The sequence below is a fragment of the Corvus cornix genome, chromosome 6 (assembly GCF_000738735.6).
Source record: "Corvus cornix cornix isolate S_Up_H32 chromosome 6, ASM73873v5, whole genome shotgun sequence".
Classification (NCBI taxonomy): domain Eukaryota; kingdom Metazoa; phylum Chordata; class Aves; order Passeriformes; family Corvidae; genus Corvus; species Corvus cornix.
The window spans coordinates 31485571-31508059 of record NC_046336.1 but is presented as its reverse complement, the minus strand read 5'-3'; the positions used below and the strand labels follow the sequence as shown (position 1 = coordinate 31508059).

At 39.8% G+C, this 22489-nt stretch overlaps 1 protein-coding gene across 4 annotated transcripts in view; it reads left to right on the top strand.

Moving 5' to 3' along the window:
- Window positions 1-22489, top strand: part of CTNNA3 (catenin alpha 3) — a 430393-nt gene that overhangs the window by 265982 nt on the left and 141922 nt on the right. For 3 of the 4 annotated variants that reach the window (XM_019286635.3, XM_019286634.3, XM_010400758.4), the window contains exon 10: window positions 8771-8863. In XM_019286635.3, coding sequence (XP_019142180.1) covers window positions 8771-8863 — 93 coding nt within the window. Of the gene's footprint in view, window positions 1-4772; window positions 4851-8770; window positions 8864-22489 lie in introns of those variants that run through there. The other variant, XM_019286636.3, reaches the window with a different exon arrangement.

The following is a 22489-nucleotide window of genomic DNA, read 5'->3' as shown; positions in this document are numbered from 1 at the left end:
TTTGAAAACCTTGCTTTCTTCTGGTTTAATATACTGCATACTGCTGGAAAGCCCCCTGTTGCTAACACTCCAGCAAATTGTGCTAAGTGGGAGGTTTTGTTAAGTAGTTTACCTTTAGAGCTTTCACTTGCTGTTACGTTTGGGCATGTGGAAGGAGTTTTCTTCAGGTATCAGAGGCCAATTCACAGTTACTGCAGTGGATTAAGTCTGGTACTGGTGTGCATGGGACGTTTTTTGGAGAGACAATTAGCGAGCCACAGGTCACAACTATAGGCAATTTCTGTTCTACTGCAGTCTTCAGCTAGCTTGCCAGAGCATGAATGTAATACAGATACAATATCTGCTCTTGGTTGTAACCAGAGCTTAGAGTCTAGAGAGGAAACCCTTAACTGAATTCTTCAAATGTAACTGTGACCTAAAGCAGTGAAAGAAAGCTTAATGGAGCTCTGCATCAAGCCTGACACCTTTATTGAAAAGAAAATGGTTTCTGGAATTTTACTGGCCAGAATTCTCCCTTACACATGTGCTGTGTTTGTCTCAAAGTGTGTTTATTTTCTGTTTTGATTTTGGTTGTGGTCCAGTTCATCAAGGCAGTCTTCTCCTAGATGAACTTGTATGAGATAAGACCTGTTTGAGCACATGGAACTTGAAATAAACCAGTTGCAGTTATGTTGTTAGGGAAAAAAAAAAAAACAAACCACACTAAAACTCAACAATCCAGTCCATGGGTATTCATCTATGCTCTATTAATTATACGAGCAGAATCTTGGAAATGCTTGGTAGGAAACAGTTAAAGTTACATAGTACTCTGAGGAGTTTGAACCATCTTAACCAGGTGGTTGGTAACACCTGGAGGGGCAGTGATAAGCCTCAGGTGTAGCAGGTTGAGCTAATTTGGTCAGATCAGCAGTGGGTTAGGCAGTAATATAGTACTGGGTAATTCAGCTCTGAAGAAAATGGAAGGAGATGGAGACAGGCAAAATGAAGAGAGTGCAAAAGAAACCAAAAGGTGAGTGAAGAGGCTTGCAGGTGTGTAGTCCCCTACTGTAGTTAAATTAGCAGCCTCAAGAGTCTTTCTGGAAGAGTGGAAGGTGCAAAGAGGCAGGGAAAGCAGCATAATATATGTTAAATGTAAGTTTGAGTAGAGTTTGTAACTTTTTCTCCACAAAAGTAGTAACTAATAAGGTAAGAGTGTGACTTTTGACATGAGGTATAACTACTTGACTTGATCTGGAAAGAAATTAAGTTTTATGGTAGAAAATGGATTGGAAAACAAGCAACATTGTGATATTACTTCATTGCCCATTGGAGGTAAGTTTTCAGTCCACAGGAATGTGTTTTTTCACTATAAACAAATACTGTAGTCTAGGTAAGTTTTATTAAGCTCATAAAAATGCACATAGTAATCATAAATGCATATAAAAATGCAGCAATGACTGGAAGACATACATACATCAATGTAGCTTTTTTTCCTTGGAAAGTATAGAGTCATTATTTAATGTTGACCTTTGTAGTTTTTTCATGGCTCTTTTTTGTGTGAACAGTCATTTTCCTCAAAAGACTTCTTAAGGTTTCATGAATAAAGCTACTGGTAGAAATAGAACACATAAAAAACCTGTTGAAGATATTTCCGTATACCACAAAATTAGAAGCAGAAAATACATGAGTACGTTTTTTCATTTATGGTTTGAAGAGAGCAGGCTAACAGTTATAATCAGTTTACCTGGAGTATATAATTTATATTGAAAACCATATTGACTGCTGTAATGCTGAAATTCTAATGTTATTCCTCAACTCACTCAGTATTCAGTTGCTCTCCTTCAAATGAAATATCTTCTGAATTGTGATTATTCAGGATTAACCTCCACCTCAGTGGATTCCTGGGCTGTTTTTGTGTCCATTTATGCACTGTCCTCCTTAGGCTTTTTTAACACCCTGCCAGGAAGAATTCATATACATGTTGAAGTGACAATATATCTGGTTAGTGTTCCTTAGACATGTGTATAAAAAACACTTTCGCTTGGTTTTGTGGAAAACCAGTATGTTTTGTTCTGATCCATATTACAGGTGTTAAAAAAAAAAAAAGGCAAAATGACAGGATCAGTACTTTAAACTTTCTAGGAAAGACTGTATTTGAAATCTTGTGACACACAAGTTCATTTCTTGTGAAATTTGAAGCATGTCAGTTTTTATTTTAGTAATACTTTCCCAGTATGGTACTAAGAATTTTGCTAGGGTTATCAGTGGGAGGGATTGGGTTGCCAGAAGGTTCTTCACACTAGGCTAAAAAAATCTCCGAAGAACAGACTTTGGGCTTACCCTGGAGTAGTGTGGTGAAGGACCTGGGTAACTTTAGGTTAGGCAGAGCTTTGGAAGGTCTTTCCTTAGTGAAACAGTTTCTTGACAGTAGGTATTTAATATGAAGAACAGGATGTCTTCGCCAAGAAGAGCAAACAGAAGCTTTCATGGAATTAACAATCTACTTATCCTTAGTGATTTACAGTATAAGTGAGTTGGGACTTTGGGTACAATAATGAAAAGAAACTGAGCTTCTGTTGAAAGGGATCAAATCTAGAGAACATGCTGCAAAAGGGATTACATCTAGAGAACGTGCTGCATCATTTAGTACAATTTATAGAAGAAGAGTTTAGCTAGTTAGCAGACAATCTGTTCCCAAGCAAATACTTATTTTTGGGAGTTAATGGAGTGAATTTGACTGAAAAGAATCCTTGGGGGTACATTTAATTCTTGCTGTGCAGTGTGGACAATAGATCAGCAAAGCTGTACTCAGCTGCGAATGAAACAGGTGGTGAGGCAGTGCAGTGATTATTTACTCTTTTACTATTTAAAAATCTCACTTTTGCATTTGATTCTGCATTTTGTTCTCACTCTGGAGCTAACTCGAACCAGGATTAATTTCTGAACCACTGCATTGCATCCTTAAACCATGGCTGGAATGTCTCTCCCAGGGGTTCCTCTTCCTTTGCAGCAGAATCGCCATGATAAGACCCCTTGGTCTTCTCACAGGGAAGAGGCAGTCTCACTTTGCATGTGAACTTCCACTTGTCCTGAGGCTCTTGAAGGACTGGGAACATGTTCCTTTTGTCTACAGAAAGGATGTTGGGTTATCTTTGTTATCCAGCAATAGATGGCTTCAGGGAACTGGCTCTTTAAAATTATCACACCTTTCTGGAGATCCACTGGAAGTAATTAGTGGCTCTCCAGGGTGCTTTGCCTATATGCGTTTTGTGTTGTAATCCCCAGTGGAAAGCGTTGGGAAATCTGAGGCTGAAAGAAGCTTGCAGACTTTTTAAAGCCTTCACCCTCTGCTTGGGGAGAGAACATTAGGATCCACAGTGTGAATGTACTTGTGTGAACATAGGCAGGGGAAAAGGCCTTCCATCCCAAGTAAGTTTGGACAACAGGGTGAACTTGTTTGTGTATAATGTATCTCTCACAGCCTCTAAGTGCATCTTTCTTTGCTTTTCAGTTGTTTGATAAAGCATAGAAACTGAAAACGTCTGGACACGCATTTCCAGTTGTGCTCTCTCCTAGATACATGAGTCCCATGTAATGTATCAATCAAGGAGGGGAATGTAATTTGTTGAATTATTTTTTTAACAGAGTATAACTGCTACATGCAAATCTTATTCTTTGTGGGGAAACACAAAAGGTGGAAAGGATTTTAGGTGTGCGAAATAAAAGCAGGCTTCAGAAAATAAAGCAAAAGGATTTAGGATTCAGCTTTGCCTGTGAAAAGCTAGAAGAAGATATAGTTATGCAGCGCCAAGGACATTAAAACAATGGTTAGGGTTTCTAGGTTAGGCCTAGATAGATTTTGGAGTTGCAAAAAAATATGCTTAGCAAAATAGGTAAGTTTAAGCCTCATAATAGGATATTGTGTATTGTTATGTCAAGGCATAACAAGCCAGTATTGTATTTAACAGTTGTATGTGTGCTATTATGAATTGGTTAAGACAGCTGTCTGTAACTTTTAGAAGTATGCTGATTGGCTAAGAAGCTTTTAAAAATGCTTTGCAAACAGGAAGTTGTTGGATGTCCTTGGCAGTGTGAGCTTTGTACCAACTCTGTCTCAACTCGGTGTGTGAGACTGGTAATAGAATAAAATAATAAAAGGCTCCTGGAGCGCCTGACCAGGCTCCCTGTCCCGTTTGTTGATGAAGACACCGATACTCTTCAGCAATTTCTAGCCTGAAAAGTTGTTGGCCCACTAACGCAACCGGGGGCTTGTAATCATAAGCCCCGGCGTGCCCTCGGGCAGAGGAGACGCAGCGTTGGCCTCCACAGCGTCCTCGCTGGACGGCTCAGTGGAATCGGCGTGAGATGGGTCCGTGCGCTGGCTCCTCCTCAGAGGAAGCACATCGGGCAGCCGGTAGATTGGGCTCGCGTTAGCCCGGAGGCAAAGAAGGCGGGAGGGGCTTCTGGTGTGAGTTCCAACAGGTTTATTTGCGGGAGGGTCCAGGGACCAGAGCGGCCCTTGAGAAGACGCGGGCTAGCCCCTTTATGGGGGGGTGGAGCAAGGCAGGGAGAGAGAAAACAACCAATGGGCTACAAGCAGAGGGGAGGATACAATTTTTCAGAACAAATGGGGAAAACAGGGAGGCAGGAGTCATAACAGGGAACCAATTAATAACTAAAAAAGGGAGAACTTTCTGGAACAGGGGGAGGTAATTTAGGATTGGGAGCCACCCAGGGCGAGGTAACCTAGATCTCAGTGATCTCTTCTGGTGACCGACATTTGATGGTTTCAGCCCGAGAGCAGGCTGAGCCACCCCAACAGCCCACCATATGCTAAAGAGAGGAATGAACCCCCTCCCCAATACAGAAAGGTATGCTGTCACCCAATAGTAAAAATAAAAACACCAGTTAAAGTGCCTGTAAGAAGCTTGTTTAATAACTTCAGGAATAAAATAAATGTGCATTGGCACATCTTCGGTGTGCAGCTAATGGGCATCAAAAAGTACACTCTTTGGTGCCTTCACAATCTAAAACTCCATGAGGCTAATGAAATATTTTATCTACTGCCAGTGCTGCACTTACATGCTCAGTTCAAAGTCTTCCTTTCTGCACTGCACCTTAATTAGTGTATTAATTGATGTTGCTAAACCTCATCAAGGATGGTTTGTTCTCTGTTCTTTATGTTTTCAAGGAAAAGCTGCGTAACTGCTTTCTTAGTATCTTAAAAATGTTTGGAGAAAATGATAATGATTTTTTTTCGGTTCTGATTTCAATCAGACCAGCCTACAACAAAGCTTTTGCTTTGCCACGACAAACTTTGCTCTTCAGAAGGACAATTATTTTCTGAGAGGAATGTTGGCTTTTCATTTTGCAATTTTATTTGTTTTTGAAGTTGCAGTGTACTTAAGTTTGAAGTCCCTCTAAGGGAAGCTAGTTTCTCCCAGAGAATACAAAAGAAATGTAATGTATTCATGTAGTTTTTACTGCTTAGGGGAGAGACTGGTGTAATGAAGATTTCCCATATTGTAAAAATCTTCTGAAATGTGTATGATACTTGTGACAGTAAGGTCTTCTCTGTGCTAGGTGTTGATTTTTTCCTTATGAACTGTAGGCATTTACTATTGCTGAGACAGCTTGTCCTCCTTGTTAGCAACGTTACAGCCTCAAAGAAGACTTCAGGTTCTCAGATCCACTTCCTCGCGCTTGGAAAAATTACACACGTGCTTGACTCTTTCCATTATATTTATTTGAATTACTGTGTTTTGTATTTGTGTTAAGGAGATCTTATCAGGAGCTGGTGAGGGAGATGCCAACAGTGAGTGTACTGATGGTTGAGACCATGTTAATGGCTTACAGGGATCTGGATTGTCTTTGGGTGGAATAGCTGTGAGCCTCATCACCTACTGCTGAGACTGACTGAGAGGCCTTTTACTTACGCATAAGGTACATATGGAAAAGTGCTGCTTCAGTGCCAGGAGAAGAAAATTCTACCCGTTTTCTCATGGAAACAGAAGTCTTACTAACATTGGTCAAAATGAAAGGCAACAGTCTAAATTCACTGCTGGCATAGCACTGTAGTATGAATTCCAAATACCCATCTGAAATATAACATGTATTTATTCCAAAGTAGCCAATACTACTTTCCTTAATAGATTTTTTTTTTTTTAAGACATCTAATGTAAATAATACAAAACTCTGTTTGCTGTTATGAAGTGGCCTAACATAAATTCCTGGTGTTTATATCCTTGGTTTGCTGCTTGTGCTTTGAGGATACTGTTCTGAATTGGGCCTCACCAAGGAATGCTTAGAGCTGAAGAATCAGGAGGGGAAGTGTAAGATCAGAAACAGTTTTTTCTCTTTATATTAAAAGAACTTGCATTGCTGTTGATTTCGAATAAAAGGGAGTACTTACAGATTAAGAGATCCTTCCCAACCTGAGCATGCTTTGTTGGAGAAGAGCCACACCTTTCTACCCTTCTGATTTCCCACATGATCTGGTAACACACAGAGAATTTGTCACCACATGCTGATCTGTTACATAAAGCCTTTGGCACGCATTGGTTTCAAGTTTATTCTCGTATTTTGAACAGGGGGTTGGACTACGTGATCTCTGGAAACCTCTTTCATTCTAACTTACTATTCTGTGACTGTGGCACAATTTACATCAAGCTCTGTGTTTGTACTGGAATGCTGGAGCTGATGTAACTGGGAAACAGGATAAAAAGTTGTTGTAATCTGTCTCTGTATCTGCCTTGCTTGTCAAGACAGGAACAAAACTACTCACAGCAGTATCTCACTCATAAACAGGGGCTCTGTATTGCACATGTTTGTAGTGGATTCCAAGAAAAGAAAGTAAAGTTTTTCTGGAAACTGCGGAATAAATTTTATAAGCCTAAGGAACCTTATGGTAAAGAGGGGAAAAAAGAAACTGCTGCTGAGAGGTTTTGTCCTGGTGGAATGGCTGGCATTGCCTTTTTATTTTACCTTTGAATTATTACTGCTTTAGGCATAGAGGAGTTCTTTAAATCAATAATGTTTGCACCAAGTCTTGTAGAGTGTTTCATTTTGCATAGGTGGTGTAGTAACAAAGTGTGAGTGAACACAGATTTAAATAAAGAACACAGAAGCAGCTCAGCAACTGGGGCAAAGGAATAATTAAAATACTCAAGTCAATATGAATTAGTTCTTGGGACCAGTAGTGAAAATTCTTGACCTTGACCTTCAATCCAAAGAAGAAAAAATAGATTTTTTTTTTTTTTTTTTTTTTTTTTTTTTTTTTTTTTGAGGGGAGGGAATAGCATCTCCTAGGGTTGGTTGTAATGTGATGATATAAAATTGTCTGTTAGCAATTTAAGCTGAAGAGTCAGGAAGGAAAGCATAGAATCAAACCCAGTTTTTTCAGATACTGCATTAAAAAGCCAACCCATAGCAGATTACTTCAAATAAGAGTACAGTGTCAATCCATTGATGAAAACTGGATTTCTTCAGTCTTAACCGTTGTTTATTATGTGGACAAGATAATACATCATATGGGTACGGAACCAGGGAAAGTTTTATGAAGTATTTTTGTGTAGGCACAGGTGTACATGGAAGGCTCTGCATTCTAGATCTCATCCCCTTCAGAAAGTGTCTTAGTCTTTTCTGAAGTTTAAATAGGAAAAGTAATTAGTCTGTGCGCTAATGCCTTGTAATTACTTATATCAATTAAGTAAGAATAATAAAAGCCTTTGATAATAGATCATCATTGAACTAGTAGTAGTGCCATAAAATGTTGATAAAGGAAGATTTGCTTTTATTTCATGGCAGCTGAACTGTACAAGTTGTTTTATGAATTTTGGATTACTCCAGAATAGCTATGCCTGTCTGTGTTCATATTTGCAGCACTGCAGAGGTCTAGTTCTCAGGCAGTTTTTGGTCTACATTAACATTAGGGTGGGTGGAGGCAGTACTGCTACTTCAGGGAAGGCTGTGATAATTAACAAGTGTGGAGTAGTTTTACGGAAGGACTTGATACTTCTACAGTAGGATAAAAAGAACTACTGGATCCCAGTATCCCAGCCTCTATTGTACCTTTGTCAAACCTGTCTCTTACAGCCTGTTGATGTTCAGCTGCAGTGAGATGCTTTTTCCTTAATCCATTTAAACTTGTGGAGCATTGTGGAAGAGGTTTTTGCTTAAAAGGAAGCTGTAGCTCTATGGTGTATGGTATAATAGAAGATAGATTTGTTGTTTCACAGATTTAGAGTTTCCATATGTTTTCACTGTTAGTTGCACTGTATATGGTATATATATGACTGTTTCAGTAGAAAACCGTACCACGGATTAAAAGAATGATCTGTGAATAGCTCACAGCAGAAATTACTTTGTGTCTTATTACAAGTCAAGATAAATGTTATTTGAGCTTTAAGGTCTTAAAAGTAAGTATTAAAAAAACAGTGGAAATGCTGATCATGGTTGGAAGGGCTCTGAAAAATTAACAGATCACAAGCAATCTGTTGAAACCTTATGGTCTTTCTTGGAAATTTCCTCCTGTTTTCTAAACACCACTCTGCAACTGTTACCTGCTGAGCCTAAATTGGGGTGAGGTCATAAGATTTCTCGTCACTATCACCTCTTTCCACAGCTCTTTTTCCTTCCTGCAGTGTTTCCTTGTTCAAAAACATCCTCTGACAAAATATTCCCCGCCCCCCCATCCCATGAAGGCTTTCTAGCAGAGATATTTTTTGGCAAGTTTGAAGTCTGTGGAGGAATACTTGCTTACAAGGCTGTTTGTTTATTTATTTTATTTAAGGTTGCCAATCTTGCTTGTTCGTTGTCAACAAATGAAGATGGAACGAAAATTGTCCAAATGGCAGCTAATCACATTGAGACTTTGTGCCCACAGGTAGGACTTGTTCAATTCATTCCCATTCCAGTGCCCTCACCATACACTATGTTATTGTCACATAACACAGCTGTTTAGTTATGTTCCTTTTGTCTAAGCTTACATTCCATTTACACAGCGTGGCAGATGGAGACCAAATGATAAATGCAGATACTTAGGTAATCTGTTTGTTTTCTCTGTAGTTGACATAGCAATGGTTAATAGTATGTATTGATTGGGAGTTCTGAAAAGCTGTAAAAACTGTAATTGCAAAAATATGCTGCTCTGTTTCTGAAATCAACCTGATTGAACATTGTAATGTGAAAAATAGGGAATAATTAACTCTTGGAAAGCAAAACCTATTTTGACCTTTAACTTGGAAGACATCACTTGATTTGGTTTTTGCTAATGTGAACAGGAAAGTGTGAATTCTTCTGATTATCACCAGTTTAAAAGCTTGAACTCTTGTTGTAAGGAAATTAATGAAAAAAAGCACAGATACAGTTTTTCTAAGATGTTAAGTACCGAAAATGTGTTCACTTTGTCACGTTCAGAGTTACAGAGATATAAAAACTTCTGCAGTTAAATCTTTTAGAGCAAAGATTTTACTGATTTCTGTGAATCTGATCTGTGTTGCAGCCTTGAGGCTGCATAATTTCAAGATCATTAGTTCTTTGAAGTGTTCTTACCCTTTTGTGGTAAATGTAGTTGAAATGAAAGATGAAGAGCAAATATTAATATGTTCAATAGCAAGTTTGAGAAGTCCATTTTATGCCTGTTGAATAAATGCAAGCCTTAGTGGTTTCTGTCAAGGAAATGTACTGTTCTGAAAATGTCACAAATCAGTGTTTTCTCTTGAATAATTGTTTCAATGTCTGGTTTAAAAACTTGAAAAGTTCTGTATTTTAGATCACACTCTTATGTGATTTAATGTGTTACTGGATTTGTAAGAAGGTGGCTTCTTCCAGCTTCTTTGTTTCTCTGGGGGTCAAGTGCACTTTTATAATGGATTGTTAGGCATCTAGATGCAGCTTTTTAATTGAAATTGAAACCTACATATCTGATACCAGAAATTCCTAAAATCAAACTTTGACTAAAAATATTGATTTTTTTCTTCACAGCCATTTAAGTTTCTAGGCTTTTAATTTCCTATAGTAAAATGAAAGTTTCTTGAGTTTCTTTCTTTTTGTTTGTTGGTTTGTTTAACTTTGAGGTAAACCATGGTGAGTTAGTTGATGATCATAGATCTGTCTAAAAAGGGAATGTGGAATGCACATGGTAAGATTGTATTACTACTAATGGTGTGTTCATTGTGCAGGATTCGCTGCTTTCTTAGATAAGGACCATGCCCTATCAAAGCAATCCGCATTTTACCGAAGTAAGAAATAGCATATTAAGGCTCCTGCATTTTTTCAGTAAATCAGATTATGCCGTATCATTTAAAAACCCTCCATAGGGAAAATAATCATCTCTTAAGTTCCCTGTGAGGCATATCAATTATAGTTCAGAATGAGAAAATTCCCCAATGCTCTTAAATCTTCAGAGTGAAAAGAAAGGTATTTTATGTGCTTTGCAAAATATTTCTTGAAGGGAAATGCGCTATGGATTGAAATCTGAGATAGTAGAAATACAGTAGAGCCTCCCCACCCCAAATGCCCCAAAAAGTACGAACCGAAAAAAATTGCTAACACCTACAGAAAACACCTTGGAGTCTTGACAGCAAAACTTCCTGTGGAGCACAGGGGAAAAGAATTGGCAGTTACAGAATTGGCAAATGCTAGAGGAAAGCCTTTTGGTTTTTGTTACATTAATCATACTCTACTGTAGGTAAAATGTAGAGGGTTGATTCTGAACTCTTTTGTTTGTTTTCTCATGTGAAATTATTATCAAATATTTTGACTGTTAAACAAATGAAATAAGCTGGGCATTTATATTAGAGCCAATGCAAAACACATAATGATCCTGGAATGTCATGAATGTTCCATGAGAAATTAATTTACTGTTAAATCAGTAATAGTAGAATAAAAAAAAAAAGAGCTGGTTGCATATGATTTGATGAAGGAAGAATAATTTGTGTTCATATAACTCACTTTTGGTTGGGAGAATTGGGTGGTGTCAGGTAAGTACAATCTCCAGTGTCACTTGTAGTGGGAGTCCATGTTACTGTCCTGGGGTGCCAACAAAATCTTGACTTCAAATGAATGCATGGGAAAGAAAGAAGGGAAATAACCAACAAAAGCAAACAAGTTTTTGTTTTTGAATAGCAAGGCTATAAATCTGTAGAGCTGTTTTGCTAATACCCGTTTTGGGTTTGTTACCCTTGTGCTTCAGTTCAGTGGTGTGTTTGGAGAAGACTGTGGTTGCTCTAATAGTCCTCTGGAATACCTGGTAGATGGTAAACCTGTGTCTTGGGGTGACCTTATGATGTGTATCCCATATCACTGCCTATGCCCAGAAATTAATTTTTGTGCCTTTCTATGCCTCTAAACTGAGCCTGAGAGGGGGAAGGAAAAAAATGGAGCAAAACTTTCTCAAAGCAGTTTGCAGTTCGTTCAAGGTTACAAAAAGATAGCAGGTTTTTTTTTTCCCCATCTGGGGCAGGGGAGCGAGGAAGCACCCGGCTTGCTGCTTTCCAGTCAGTTTTTGGCCAGTTGTTTTCAGTTTCTTGTTCTCGGGAGAGAGACTGAGAGTTGGACTTTGCATTTCCTTCTCTGGAATTTCGGATTTTCTCCCTTTTCTACTGGACTGCCTGATTGCTGTAACATCAGAGCACATCGGGAGGATTTTCCACTGGGCACAGAGGGCCTGGCCCCGGCCCAAGCCCCAGCTCCGAGGAGACCAAAGGGAGGACTTGAACACTTTCCCAGGATTTTTCCTCTACAGTGAAAGATTTTACCATCTAACATTATTTTCCTTCCCATGTGTTTGTTAAATAAATAGTTTATCTTCTTCACTTTCCTTCGAGGAAAATGTATTTTTTCCCGAACCTGGTGGGGGAGGGGTGGTTGTGCCTTCTCTCAGAGGATATATTTCTAAATTTGGCCAAACTGGAACAACCTGTCAACAGAGAGATGGAAAATTAATCTCTGGTTTCCCACATTTAGGGTAGCAGATGAGAATCTGGCTTCCCTATCTAAATTCTTCATAGGTTTTTACATTTTTATGGTCTAATGAGCTTTCAAATCCTGAGCTGCCACTTTTGAGAAGAATGACCTTGAGCCTAAAGCTGGAACAGTTGTGTCAACGTGGAGATCAGAGGTGGGTGGTTTTAAGGCAACAGCAAAGGGGACCTTCAGCATGTCAGAGGGCTCTGCCTAGAGCCTTTTCATTAGCATAAAGATCCCTTGAAAATTGTAAGGAGCAGGGGGTTTGGGATATTTTAGAATAACTGTATCTGAAACAGTGAATTTTAGGCTCACTTCCTTTGAAAGGGAGCTCTCACTGGATCTTGCTGCTAGTTACTGGAGTGGTACAGGGTGATTACTGGAACATCATGAAAGGAAGGAAAATGCAGCAAAAACACACGAATGTTCATGGTTTAGCTTAATCTTTAGATGGTGATAAAAAAAATGTTTGAAACTCATTTAATCCCATGGAATATTTTACCAGATATTTTAAAGATGATGTGTAAGCACTGGTATAAGGAGAACCTTGGATCTTAATATTTTGGTGAGCTCTGTTTTTCTCTGAAGTATTGAGAGATAGAAACCATCTGGTTACAAACAGAGGTGAGAAGCAATTCTATGTAACATGTAACTAATGAGAAGTGCGTAACACGTGGCACCTTTGTGAAGGATTCAGCTGTAATTTTGAATGCCATCTTTTCTTGCTGCTTAGAACTTAATATGCTACTAGTAGTTTTTAATACTGGCTGGTATATGGTAAACCACTAAATACAGAACATGGTTTTTTGGCTACAGAAGTTTTGTAAATAGATCACTGTGGTAGTTCAGGTAATGTGGAGGGAGGTATTGGGGTAACCAAGATGCTGAGCTGATCAGTGGGAATATATTCATACACATCATGTTTCCAGACCGTTGAAATACTGATCTGACAGCTGTCTTGAACATTTTGTATTGGGCTTGTCCAGCATAATTCATCTGTTTCTTCAATGCCAACATGACAGTCTGGAACTGACTGCTGTATTTTGGTATTGTAGAGCTGTTTCTCTATTGACAGCTGTGTACCTGTGGTGGTGAGAAGGGCAAAACACACCAAGCTTTGCAAGAAACCAGCCCCTGCAGCCTTCCTTTCTTCCAATTTTAATAATTTCAGTACTGTTGTAGTGAGGCTTCCTTTCCTATCTTGCTAGCAGACAGTATTAAGCCCGCCACGTGTCTTTCAGGATGATGTGAAACAGTCTGTGTTTATCAGCAAATTTAGAAATACCACAGAACCAAGAGTTGAAGGATTGAAGAGTCTTTTGGAGAGTGTGTGTGTGTGTCTGCAGAAGGGATCCAGGCAAAGCATCTCCATTCCAGTCCAGTAGCCACTTGCATTCTCTGCTCATAAAGTACAGTGATTGCCACCAGTTCAGTGTAAAGTGTCATGGAAGCCTTCAGCAGCCCAACAGTGACAGCACCGTGCCCCACACGCACAAAATTCCAACTTGAGAAGCTCTACTCTCCAAGCAGGGCTTGTGTATTCTCTGCTTGCTTTCTTAGAAAATGATCATAACTTTGTTATGCTTCATAAGTTTTGCTTAAGCTTTAATGTGAATGCCCTATAATTTTTTTTCTCAAAATTAAGCACTGTATTTGTGTTTTTCTGTTATGAAAATGAATGGAGGAATTTAGCTCTTCCTTTGAGCTATGTGTTGATTTACACTTAAATTGTCTAGCCCTTTTTTGTTGATACAGATAAATGGATATTATTTCCTTCCGTGTAATTTTTTAGAAAGTAGGTACTAGCAAACATGAAAATTCTTGTTCACAAAAATGAGACTTGATAGCTAATCAGTGGGCAGGATCTTTTCATGTGTTGCATTTTTCAGGTATTAGAGCTTAAGTATGTATTTTATGATGGTGTGGATTTTTGAAGCTAGCAATTCACATTTCCTATGTATTTACTCTTTCATGAGAGAAAATCAATCATCCATTTTGTTATTTGTTTTGGCACATTAAATAGTGGGGGAGACCGAAGAAGATTTTTTTATTAACCTCATAAAAACTCTTCACCAATATCACTTTAATAACCACAGTTTCATCTTCTTGGTTGAACTATCTGTACGGCATCTCCTTTTATCTGTATTAATATAATTTCCTTCAAATACAGGGCAGAAGTAATGGGGGAGAACATGGTAAATCAGTGAGTTCTCTACCATCTGCTTTAAAAAACAGAAAACAGATGTTAGTATCCAACAGTATCAGACTTCTTGGGTATCATCTCTAGCCTTTCAGTGGAGAGTTTAGTTAAGAGTATGTATTGTGCCTTAGTAATATTATTTCTAAAACGAAAGGAAAGTTACTCTGGTGAAGTTGTTCATGTAGGTTTTCACCATGTTGCAAAGTTCACACACAATGCTGCTGAAGATAATGAAGATTTTGTCATTAACCTTGGTATCTATGGTAGACTTCTTGAGCAGTCCTGTGTTTAGTTCCTTCTCATACATCCTGGTTCCACAACCAGTTTGGTCTGGCTTACAGCATCAGTGCTGCTGGAGACTTTCCTGCCTCCCTGCTCCCAAGCTCTCATTTCTGCCCCTTCTCTCATGAGTAGCAGTAGCAGTCACATAGCTGCTCAGCAGTCTGGGTCAGGAAACTGCTGTGAATCCACCTGGGAAGCAGGAAGGTTAAGTTTTACTTCAGGTCAGCTGCCCAGTGTAGTTTGCTGTGTGGATGCCTCAACAGGCTTGCCTGGCTCAAGGGAAGGAGTGAGGGCAGTCTAGAGGAAGAGCAGTTGCTGCTTTCGGGGGCACTGCAGACTTCATTAACTGATGCCAGCTTGACCTGGCAGTGGCACAGCTTTGGTGAGAGAAGGCAATGTCCAGTATTAGAGAGCTGTTGTTACTGGCTACCAGGAGACACTGCATGGAAAAAGTTGTTAGTCTAGTCCTCAGCTGTCACAACAATGTGTGACCCTGTTTGGATGGATGCGGCTCTGTACCATCAGAGCAATGCAGTGTTCATGTGAAGGGAAATCTGTGCTAAAGGGGCATGTACAAAGCCAGCTTGTCTGGCTATATGGCAAGGACTGAAAATGGTACAAGGCAAAAATCTTTCTTATATCCTCTAGTATAATGGACTGACACTAGTATTTGTAGGATGTTATCTTGCTCCATTTATGGAAATTGAGGTTTGTTATTTTAAAAACCTTGTAGCAAGCTTATTGGGATTCTATGAATCATAAAGCTGTGAAACACCAAAACATATTGGAAGGTACAGTACTTTATGCTTCTGTACAAATAGACTTAGATTGCTTTGGCTTGAACTTCTCCAACAAACAGTTTGAAGGGGGGAAAAACCCCCCCACTGTTACTCTTAGGTTCCCCTGAAAGTCTCATGCTGACTGTGACTGCTTGGCTCTTTTATGATAGTACTTGGAGAGAGAACAATTAACTACAAAATGCCTTGAGGTCTTCAGTCTTAACTTTCATCCTTCAGTATCTGTTGTGTTAGAATAGAATCCTCAACAAATTCTCACTTTGTAATATTAAACAAAAATGCAAACCCTGAGTAGCCTCAGCTTCTGTAACAATACAGAAGCTGTCCTGTTTTATCCTCTTCTTGCCTCACCTGCAGTCAGTGGACATAAGACATGAGACTGATTGAGTTTTTAAAGTTGCTGGAGGGCATTTGTGATAGATTCATATTGCACCAAGATGCTATGAATGTTTTATAAACCATTTATTTTTTCCTTTGCCCTTAGAATTTGAAAGGATTTTTCCTGGAAAGGTATTTCTTTTTTATCTCTTCAACTTCATCCTTTTTTTCTGAATTTGTAAGTTATTTTGAGATGCTACATTTTTTTAGTGACGGTCTTACAGCTATATGCCCGGAAGGGAACAATGGCAATAAAGTATCGTTATTAGAGACTTGTGGTAAAAAACCTACTGAGTCTGGGGAGGAGGGTAGTAAAGCTTAGAGTAGTACAAGACAGCAAAATAATACCACCGTTAAGAGATGGAGGTTGACATGGTTTTTGGAAGAGAGGGGTGTACAGCAGTAAAGAGCTGAGAATGTAAATAGCTGTAGCATGCAGTAACAGAGAGGTGTAAATAGCACCGGTTGACAGGGGCTCATTGCAGTAACAGAGAGGTGTAAATAGCACAGGTTGACAGGGACTCATTGCTGTTGTTGAAGGAAGGAGCTAAAATCATTGATCCACAGATCCATCTAGCATGGCTTTTTTCTGTGGCATTGTGCATCTCTGTTACCAGCTTTACACCTCACCTGGAGATGTTTTCCAGCTGGAACACTGGCAGTGTGATGGGGATCCTTGTGGGTGCTCAGCACTCTGCACTCACCTGGTGTTGGGTTTGCGTGCTAGCCCAAAGAGAGCCCGGACATCTAGCCACAGACCGACTGCACTACAGCAGGCACACACACAAAGAAGCAGGCACACGGGTGTGCTCCTCACCCGAGGGAGCTTCCCCTTGAACTGAATGTGAGCGCACGCAGGCAGAGGTGAAGAAGTATAAAAAGAGGGGACTCTCCGTATGGATTGCACGCTGAGATTTATCCAGATGAACGGACAGGGACGAAGAGCCAAATTTTTGACAGGGTCCAGAGATTTTATATTGGGGATAGGGAAGGCAGGGAAAAGGATTACAGCCAATGGGATATTTGACAGGAGGTGGGGTTGAGGGTAAGGGAACCAATGGGAGCCGTACATAGGAGGGACTTAGGGAAGAAACCAATGGAATGTTGAGTAGGACAGAACCTTCTAGAACTATTACATTTAACTAAGGGAAATGAATATTAAAAAACTTATGCCTAAAACAGGGAGGGGAAGCATGAACCAATCATATAAAAGTATGCAAATAACTGAAGAGAGAGATTGTGGGTTCTCACCCTTACTCTGCAGTGCGTGGCTGAACCTCAGGGCCTGAGCATCACAGACTGCTGGTGTTGTGTTTAGGAGTCAGGGTGGCTGCAGTTGCTTGCACCGCTGCGACCTGGGGATGTAGGTGAGGAACAGATGGAAGCACTTCGTTTGGAAAGCACTTAGGGATGTGGATGAGGTACACATGAGTTTGGTGTAGCTGCACAGTTGATAGGATGGGCTGTATGGTCCACATTCTTGTGTATGCCTCTGTGTCCCATGAGCTGCAGCTAAGGAACAAGCTTTTTGGAGGTTTGTACTACCTTCTGCATGAGCTTGGAAAGCAAAGGCACAACAATTTCTTTTTATTCCCTGCATGCTTACATTTTCCCTTTGTGCAGGGTCAGACTTCAGTGATTTGGGGAAATTCTGGCACAGCTCTGAGGGAGGATATTAAAGGAATCATCTGGATACGGTCCTGAGCAGCTGGCTTTGGGTGCCCCTGCTTGGGCAGGACCAGATTGACCTCCAGCAGTCCCTTCCAGCCCCTGTCATTCCATCAATCTGTGGAGTATCTGACCTGGAGAGGGGTGAAAGGGCAAATGTTACCAATGTTGGCTGATTCAGGTCTCTGAGCTTCCAGGATTTTAAGAAGAGCTTTTAAATGATTTTATAGCACTAGCATAAAATTCAAGGCAATGGATGACTACCCTTCATGTGTTTTCATGATTTCTTTGTGCAAACTACAATGCTATAATGTCATTAAATATGGCAAAGAGGTGATATGATCTGCAGGGGGTTTTTCTGTGTTACATTTTGCATTTATATTGCAAAAATATCTGGCAGTTTGACTGCCTGCTTTACTTAATTCCTAATTAAAAGTAATTAGGAAATGTGTCATAGCAGCTTTAAAAATAATAGTAAAAGTAGCAAGTACAGCAGCAGTTTGTTTCCTTCCTGTATTTCTTATATGGCTGTGCATTATTGTTGACATGGAGGCAGAGTCTGATTTACGCTTCTGATTAGAAAAGCTTTCCTTTACATCATAAAGCTGTTGCTGCTATTGCAAACACTAATTCCAGGTGTTTTTTACCAAGCTTATTTTCCCACCAGTATATCTTTACCTGGTGAATTGATGAGAATTAAATTTCAGTTTTCAGATAAGGTCATGCCATTATCTGTGTCATGGGATTGTAGTGCTTTCAAAACTATTCTTAGGATTTTGTAGGCTACACAGACAACTTGATGTGTACTTGTAGATCATTTGGGGTTTGTTAAGAGCTCCATGAAAACCTCAGTGGTGTCGGTTTTCATGTTTTGTTTCCCAAATGTACTGGTATTGGCACCCTAGCAGAAAAAGATGTGGACAATATGTTTGGCTAGGATGCCATAACCTTACTCTGAATTTTTGTTGTAATCGCTAGATTTTGCTTAGCAGGCTGTAGCTTCCTGAGAGCTCAGCGGGGCTGCTTAGGGCAATGTGACTCGGTCGCATCACACGGTCCATTTCGGACGATCCCGTGATCTTGCTCCATCCTGCTATCAGCATTACAACCAGTGATGGCAGAGGAGGTGAGAAGGGTCTCTCATAGGGGTTTGAGAGGACTTTAATCACATCTTGTCCCCTTGATCCCTAGAGGCAGAGAGACCTCGTGGTCTGGGTGTTAGGGGGGTTTTGTTAGGGGCTCAGGGGCAGTCCCTGGGCGGCGTTGGGGTACAGGAACCAATAAAGAGAGCCTGAGAGAGTGGCCAAGGCTAAGGGCAGGGGAGAGCAGGAGGGGGAACATGGCATCACAAAAGCAGTGGGTTAACAGACTACCACAAATTTTAATTGTCCCTTTCAGTAACTTCCTCGAATATTGAACTGCTATCCTGTGTAGCTTCTGACACCCAAGAATGGAAATGAGACCAGGCTAACAGGGTGGTAGTTCTTGTCCTGGACAAGAGCATTTGCTCTAATTGACCAGACAGTAAGAGGATGTACTGTAGAAAGTGTTCTGACCACATGACTATAATAAGAACATCAGAACAAGCCCACATGACTTTGTGTGTAAAACCAGTGATGGAGCCCTGTTTTCCTGGGGTTGGCTGAATGTGTGCCTGAAGATAGGAATTCCTTGTTCTCCTTTGCTTGCATGAATAGCTTCAAGTGTGGTGCTCAATTGCTGGCTGGGGTTAAACCACAGGTACTGAATGTTCCTACTTAACCCAAGCAGGCTCTTTCCCTTGCTGGTCATGCTGTAAGTGATGACAAACACATCACCTGAAGTGTTCTGGCACTAATCCTGCTAGAGGAAGAATCTGGTCTGCATGGGCTGTTGGCTTTGTCTGTCCACAGTTGTGTTGTGTTGAACTGGGAGAGAGGAGCAGCCCAGGAAGATTGGGGTGTTTGTAGGCTGCAGCAAAGAAAGCCTTAGCCAAGGTCCTTGAAGCCTGCAGTGAGGGGCCAGGAGAATGGAGTGAGGCCTTGGGAGAACAGGAGAGACCTCCAGGACCAGAAAGGGCATGATAATGTTTGCTGCAGCTTACATCTTTGACTATGGCAGAAACAGGTGAAAAATTGGAGCTTGTCTGACTGTGTGAATGACATGGAATATCCTTGAGGGTGCCAGTGAATCCCACTTTTTCACCAGATTATTTCTACCTGTTCTTTCCACAGGCACATTATGGATTTTCAACCTCCATGTCCCTGTCTCTGTGTAACTCTCCTTAAAGCTTTCTGCTGTCTATTCAGTAATTTGGGTTTTTTTGTGAGGTAGAAAGCTTGCTGTTGGTTTCAGCTCTTCATTTCTTCTGCTCCGACCATACTGTAGCTCATAGATGTTACAGGAAATTTAGGGCCATTTAGATAATTAACTAAAGAAGAGTTTTGTTTGTAATGGTGATGGTTTTGTTAGAAATCCCAAGAAGGAATGAGGAACTAATTAATAACGATTTAGTAGGTTGTTTGTATTTTCTTGTTGCTGTTTTGGTTGGGATTTTGCATAACATACTTTTAAGATGTACATGAAACAATAGTTGTGTCATACATGTTGAGGCTTTACTGATGTCTTTCCCCCCCAGTTTATAAATGTAATCCATATGTGTGTTCATCTTACCAAATATTTGAGGACTGTAGCTGTAGTGTAGTTACACTGCAATTGTTCTAGTTCCAGTACAGTTTTATTTCATCGCTCTGAAGTTTGGTAAATGGATGAATAGTCCATAAGGGCCTTTCTGTTTTATATGCATTACATTATAAATTGGACTAAAGATTTACTTGAATGTGAAATCCAGTAAGCAGAAGGTTAATGACATAAGCTTCAGTTTTATGTTGTAATTTTAGTATGCAACTGATTTGATTGATAATTATGGGTGTTGTATTTAGACACGGGGGCTTTCTATGTTGAACACCTTTTGAGATCAAGTCCTTAGACTGTGTAAGTCCCTGGAGAGTTTTCTTTATGTCTGCATCCTCTGGGAAGCTGTACCGTAGCTGTGGGAGTGTGATGTGTGCTGCATGGCTTATCCCAGTTTGATCAGCAAACCCAGCTATCCCCAGTGGGAAGAAGCTTTATCCCAATGTAGTTGGTACTATTGGTGTGCTGTGATGGAGCATTTACACAGCCTAAGAAAAGGTTTACATCTCTAAAAAACTTTGCTGCATGAAGAGGCTTGGAACACAAAGGTAAATATGTTTATAGTTAACTGTAGGTAGCTGAGCTCCAGTTCTGGATGGAGCGCTGTTGAAGATATGACTTCCACTGTGTTTTGTTTTGTTATTTCATACTCAAAACCATTGTAAGCAGATCTCAATGGGGTTTTTTTATTTCCTCTTGCATGTATTGGTAAATCTTGAGGATTATTTTAGCCTTCCATTTTAAGAATATGCTTATCTTGAAATCAGAATTTTATTTGAGAATGCATTGCTCAAGGCTCGATAAACTTGGATGAAGTGTTCTGTGTTTTCTGAGAACATATAAACAAACTCTGGCTACAAAGGAAGCAATTGTTAAGTTAGAACATTCAAACTGCAGCTAAAATTATTTAATGTATTTGCCCAGTGCTATGATTTGCTGGGTCCTAGGTGAGATCCTGGATAATGGGTGTATAGCTATACAAAAAATACAGTTTGAGGAACAGTGGTTTTTTGGTTGAGTCAAAAAAATGCACTTTCAGTTCTTGAAATAAACTAGGAGATTTGTGCAATCCACCCCCATACTTTTGAATATCCTGTCCAAAACCTTTTGTGGGTCGCTTACAGATACTGTTTCCAGCAAGGCAGAAACAGAAGTGTTTATTTGTTCTCTGTACTTGAGTTTCAGTAGTGCAAAATAGAGAAAGTGAGAGTAACAAAAATTATGATTCCATGCACATCAAACACCTGCAATCCAACCTGCAAAAAAAGCCCAATATATTTTGGGTTCTGCTGTCTGCTTCACTTGTCAGGTCAGGTGAGTAAGTTCGGGAAGGAAAGAGCTGTTGGATGGATTTAAGAATCAGTCTTTTTAAGTGTTTGGCCTATTCTGTTGTCTGTCTCCAAATAATAAATAGAGTATCCACCTAAATGTAAATATTGAATATTTATCTGTGTTTTCAGTTCATTTGTGCTTTTTGTGACATTTCAAACTAAAATAATGGGAATGCATGTTCTGCAGAAGGGTTACAAATGCATTCAGAAATGTGCATGTAGTCCCTATAGAAAACCAAAACACAGATGTGTACAGGGGTAGGAGGAGCTTTAGAGGACTGTGTGTGTGTGTGTGTTTGGTTTTGTTCCTGAAAAGTGCATTGTGCCTCTCAGCAGGGCTGGGCTATGTTGGAAGGTATGCTTTTGAGTGAAATGACACAATTTGTTTTAATAAAATACAAAAAACTTATCCAGTGTAATAATAACATTTCTGTGTATCACTGGCAGCCACTGCCCTGGCACCAGGAGATAAAGCCATGCAGAATTTTGTTTAATTTCTTGCTTGGTGTATCAGATCAATAATGTTTGTAGAATTGCTGGCTTGCCCCCTTGCCCACAGTTCTGTTTGTTCTTGAGGGATTGCTTTACCTGTATGCTCTTAATTTAGTCACAAGTTCCTTGGCCAGTAGCTTCTGATAATCATGTAGAAGTTAAATCTTCCCTTAATTGTTGGTATCAAGAAGGCCTTTGCTAGATTTGAAGGTGAGGTAATATAACTCTTTGTTCACAGGTTTTTTTTGAGTTTCGAGTTGCCTCGTAATCGCAGCACAAGTAAACCCATCTATAACTTACCAAACTTATTACCAAACGTAGTCAATTACGTTCACTGTTAAATGAAGTGCCTTGAGTGAGATCCCTCCTTCCTGCTTTAAATTGTGGGAAAGGAGAAAGAAACAGAATCTTAGTAAGTTCTTTAAGTACTAGCTCTGCCAAAATAGGAGTTGCAAATAAGACTTTGAAATTTCAGTCTTGTACCATAATTTGTCTTAACTGTTTTCACCACTGCATTTAGTATTTTAGGGATTGCTGAGTTCTTATATTGCATCATTGTTTCTCGTTGGATTTTTGAATCTGTCTGAAGCAATAGATGTGCTAATCTTGAACATAATGTGAAACTTCATGGTCATGTACCACCTGTACACTTACCTCCTCATAAATATCACTACTAGATAATGCTGCTGAGATAGCATTTTCCAGGATATTGTGAGGAGAGG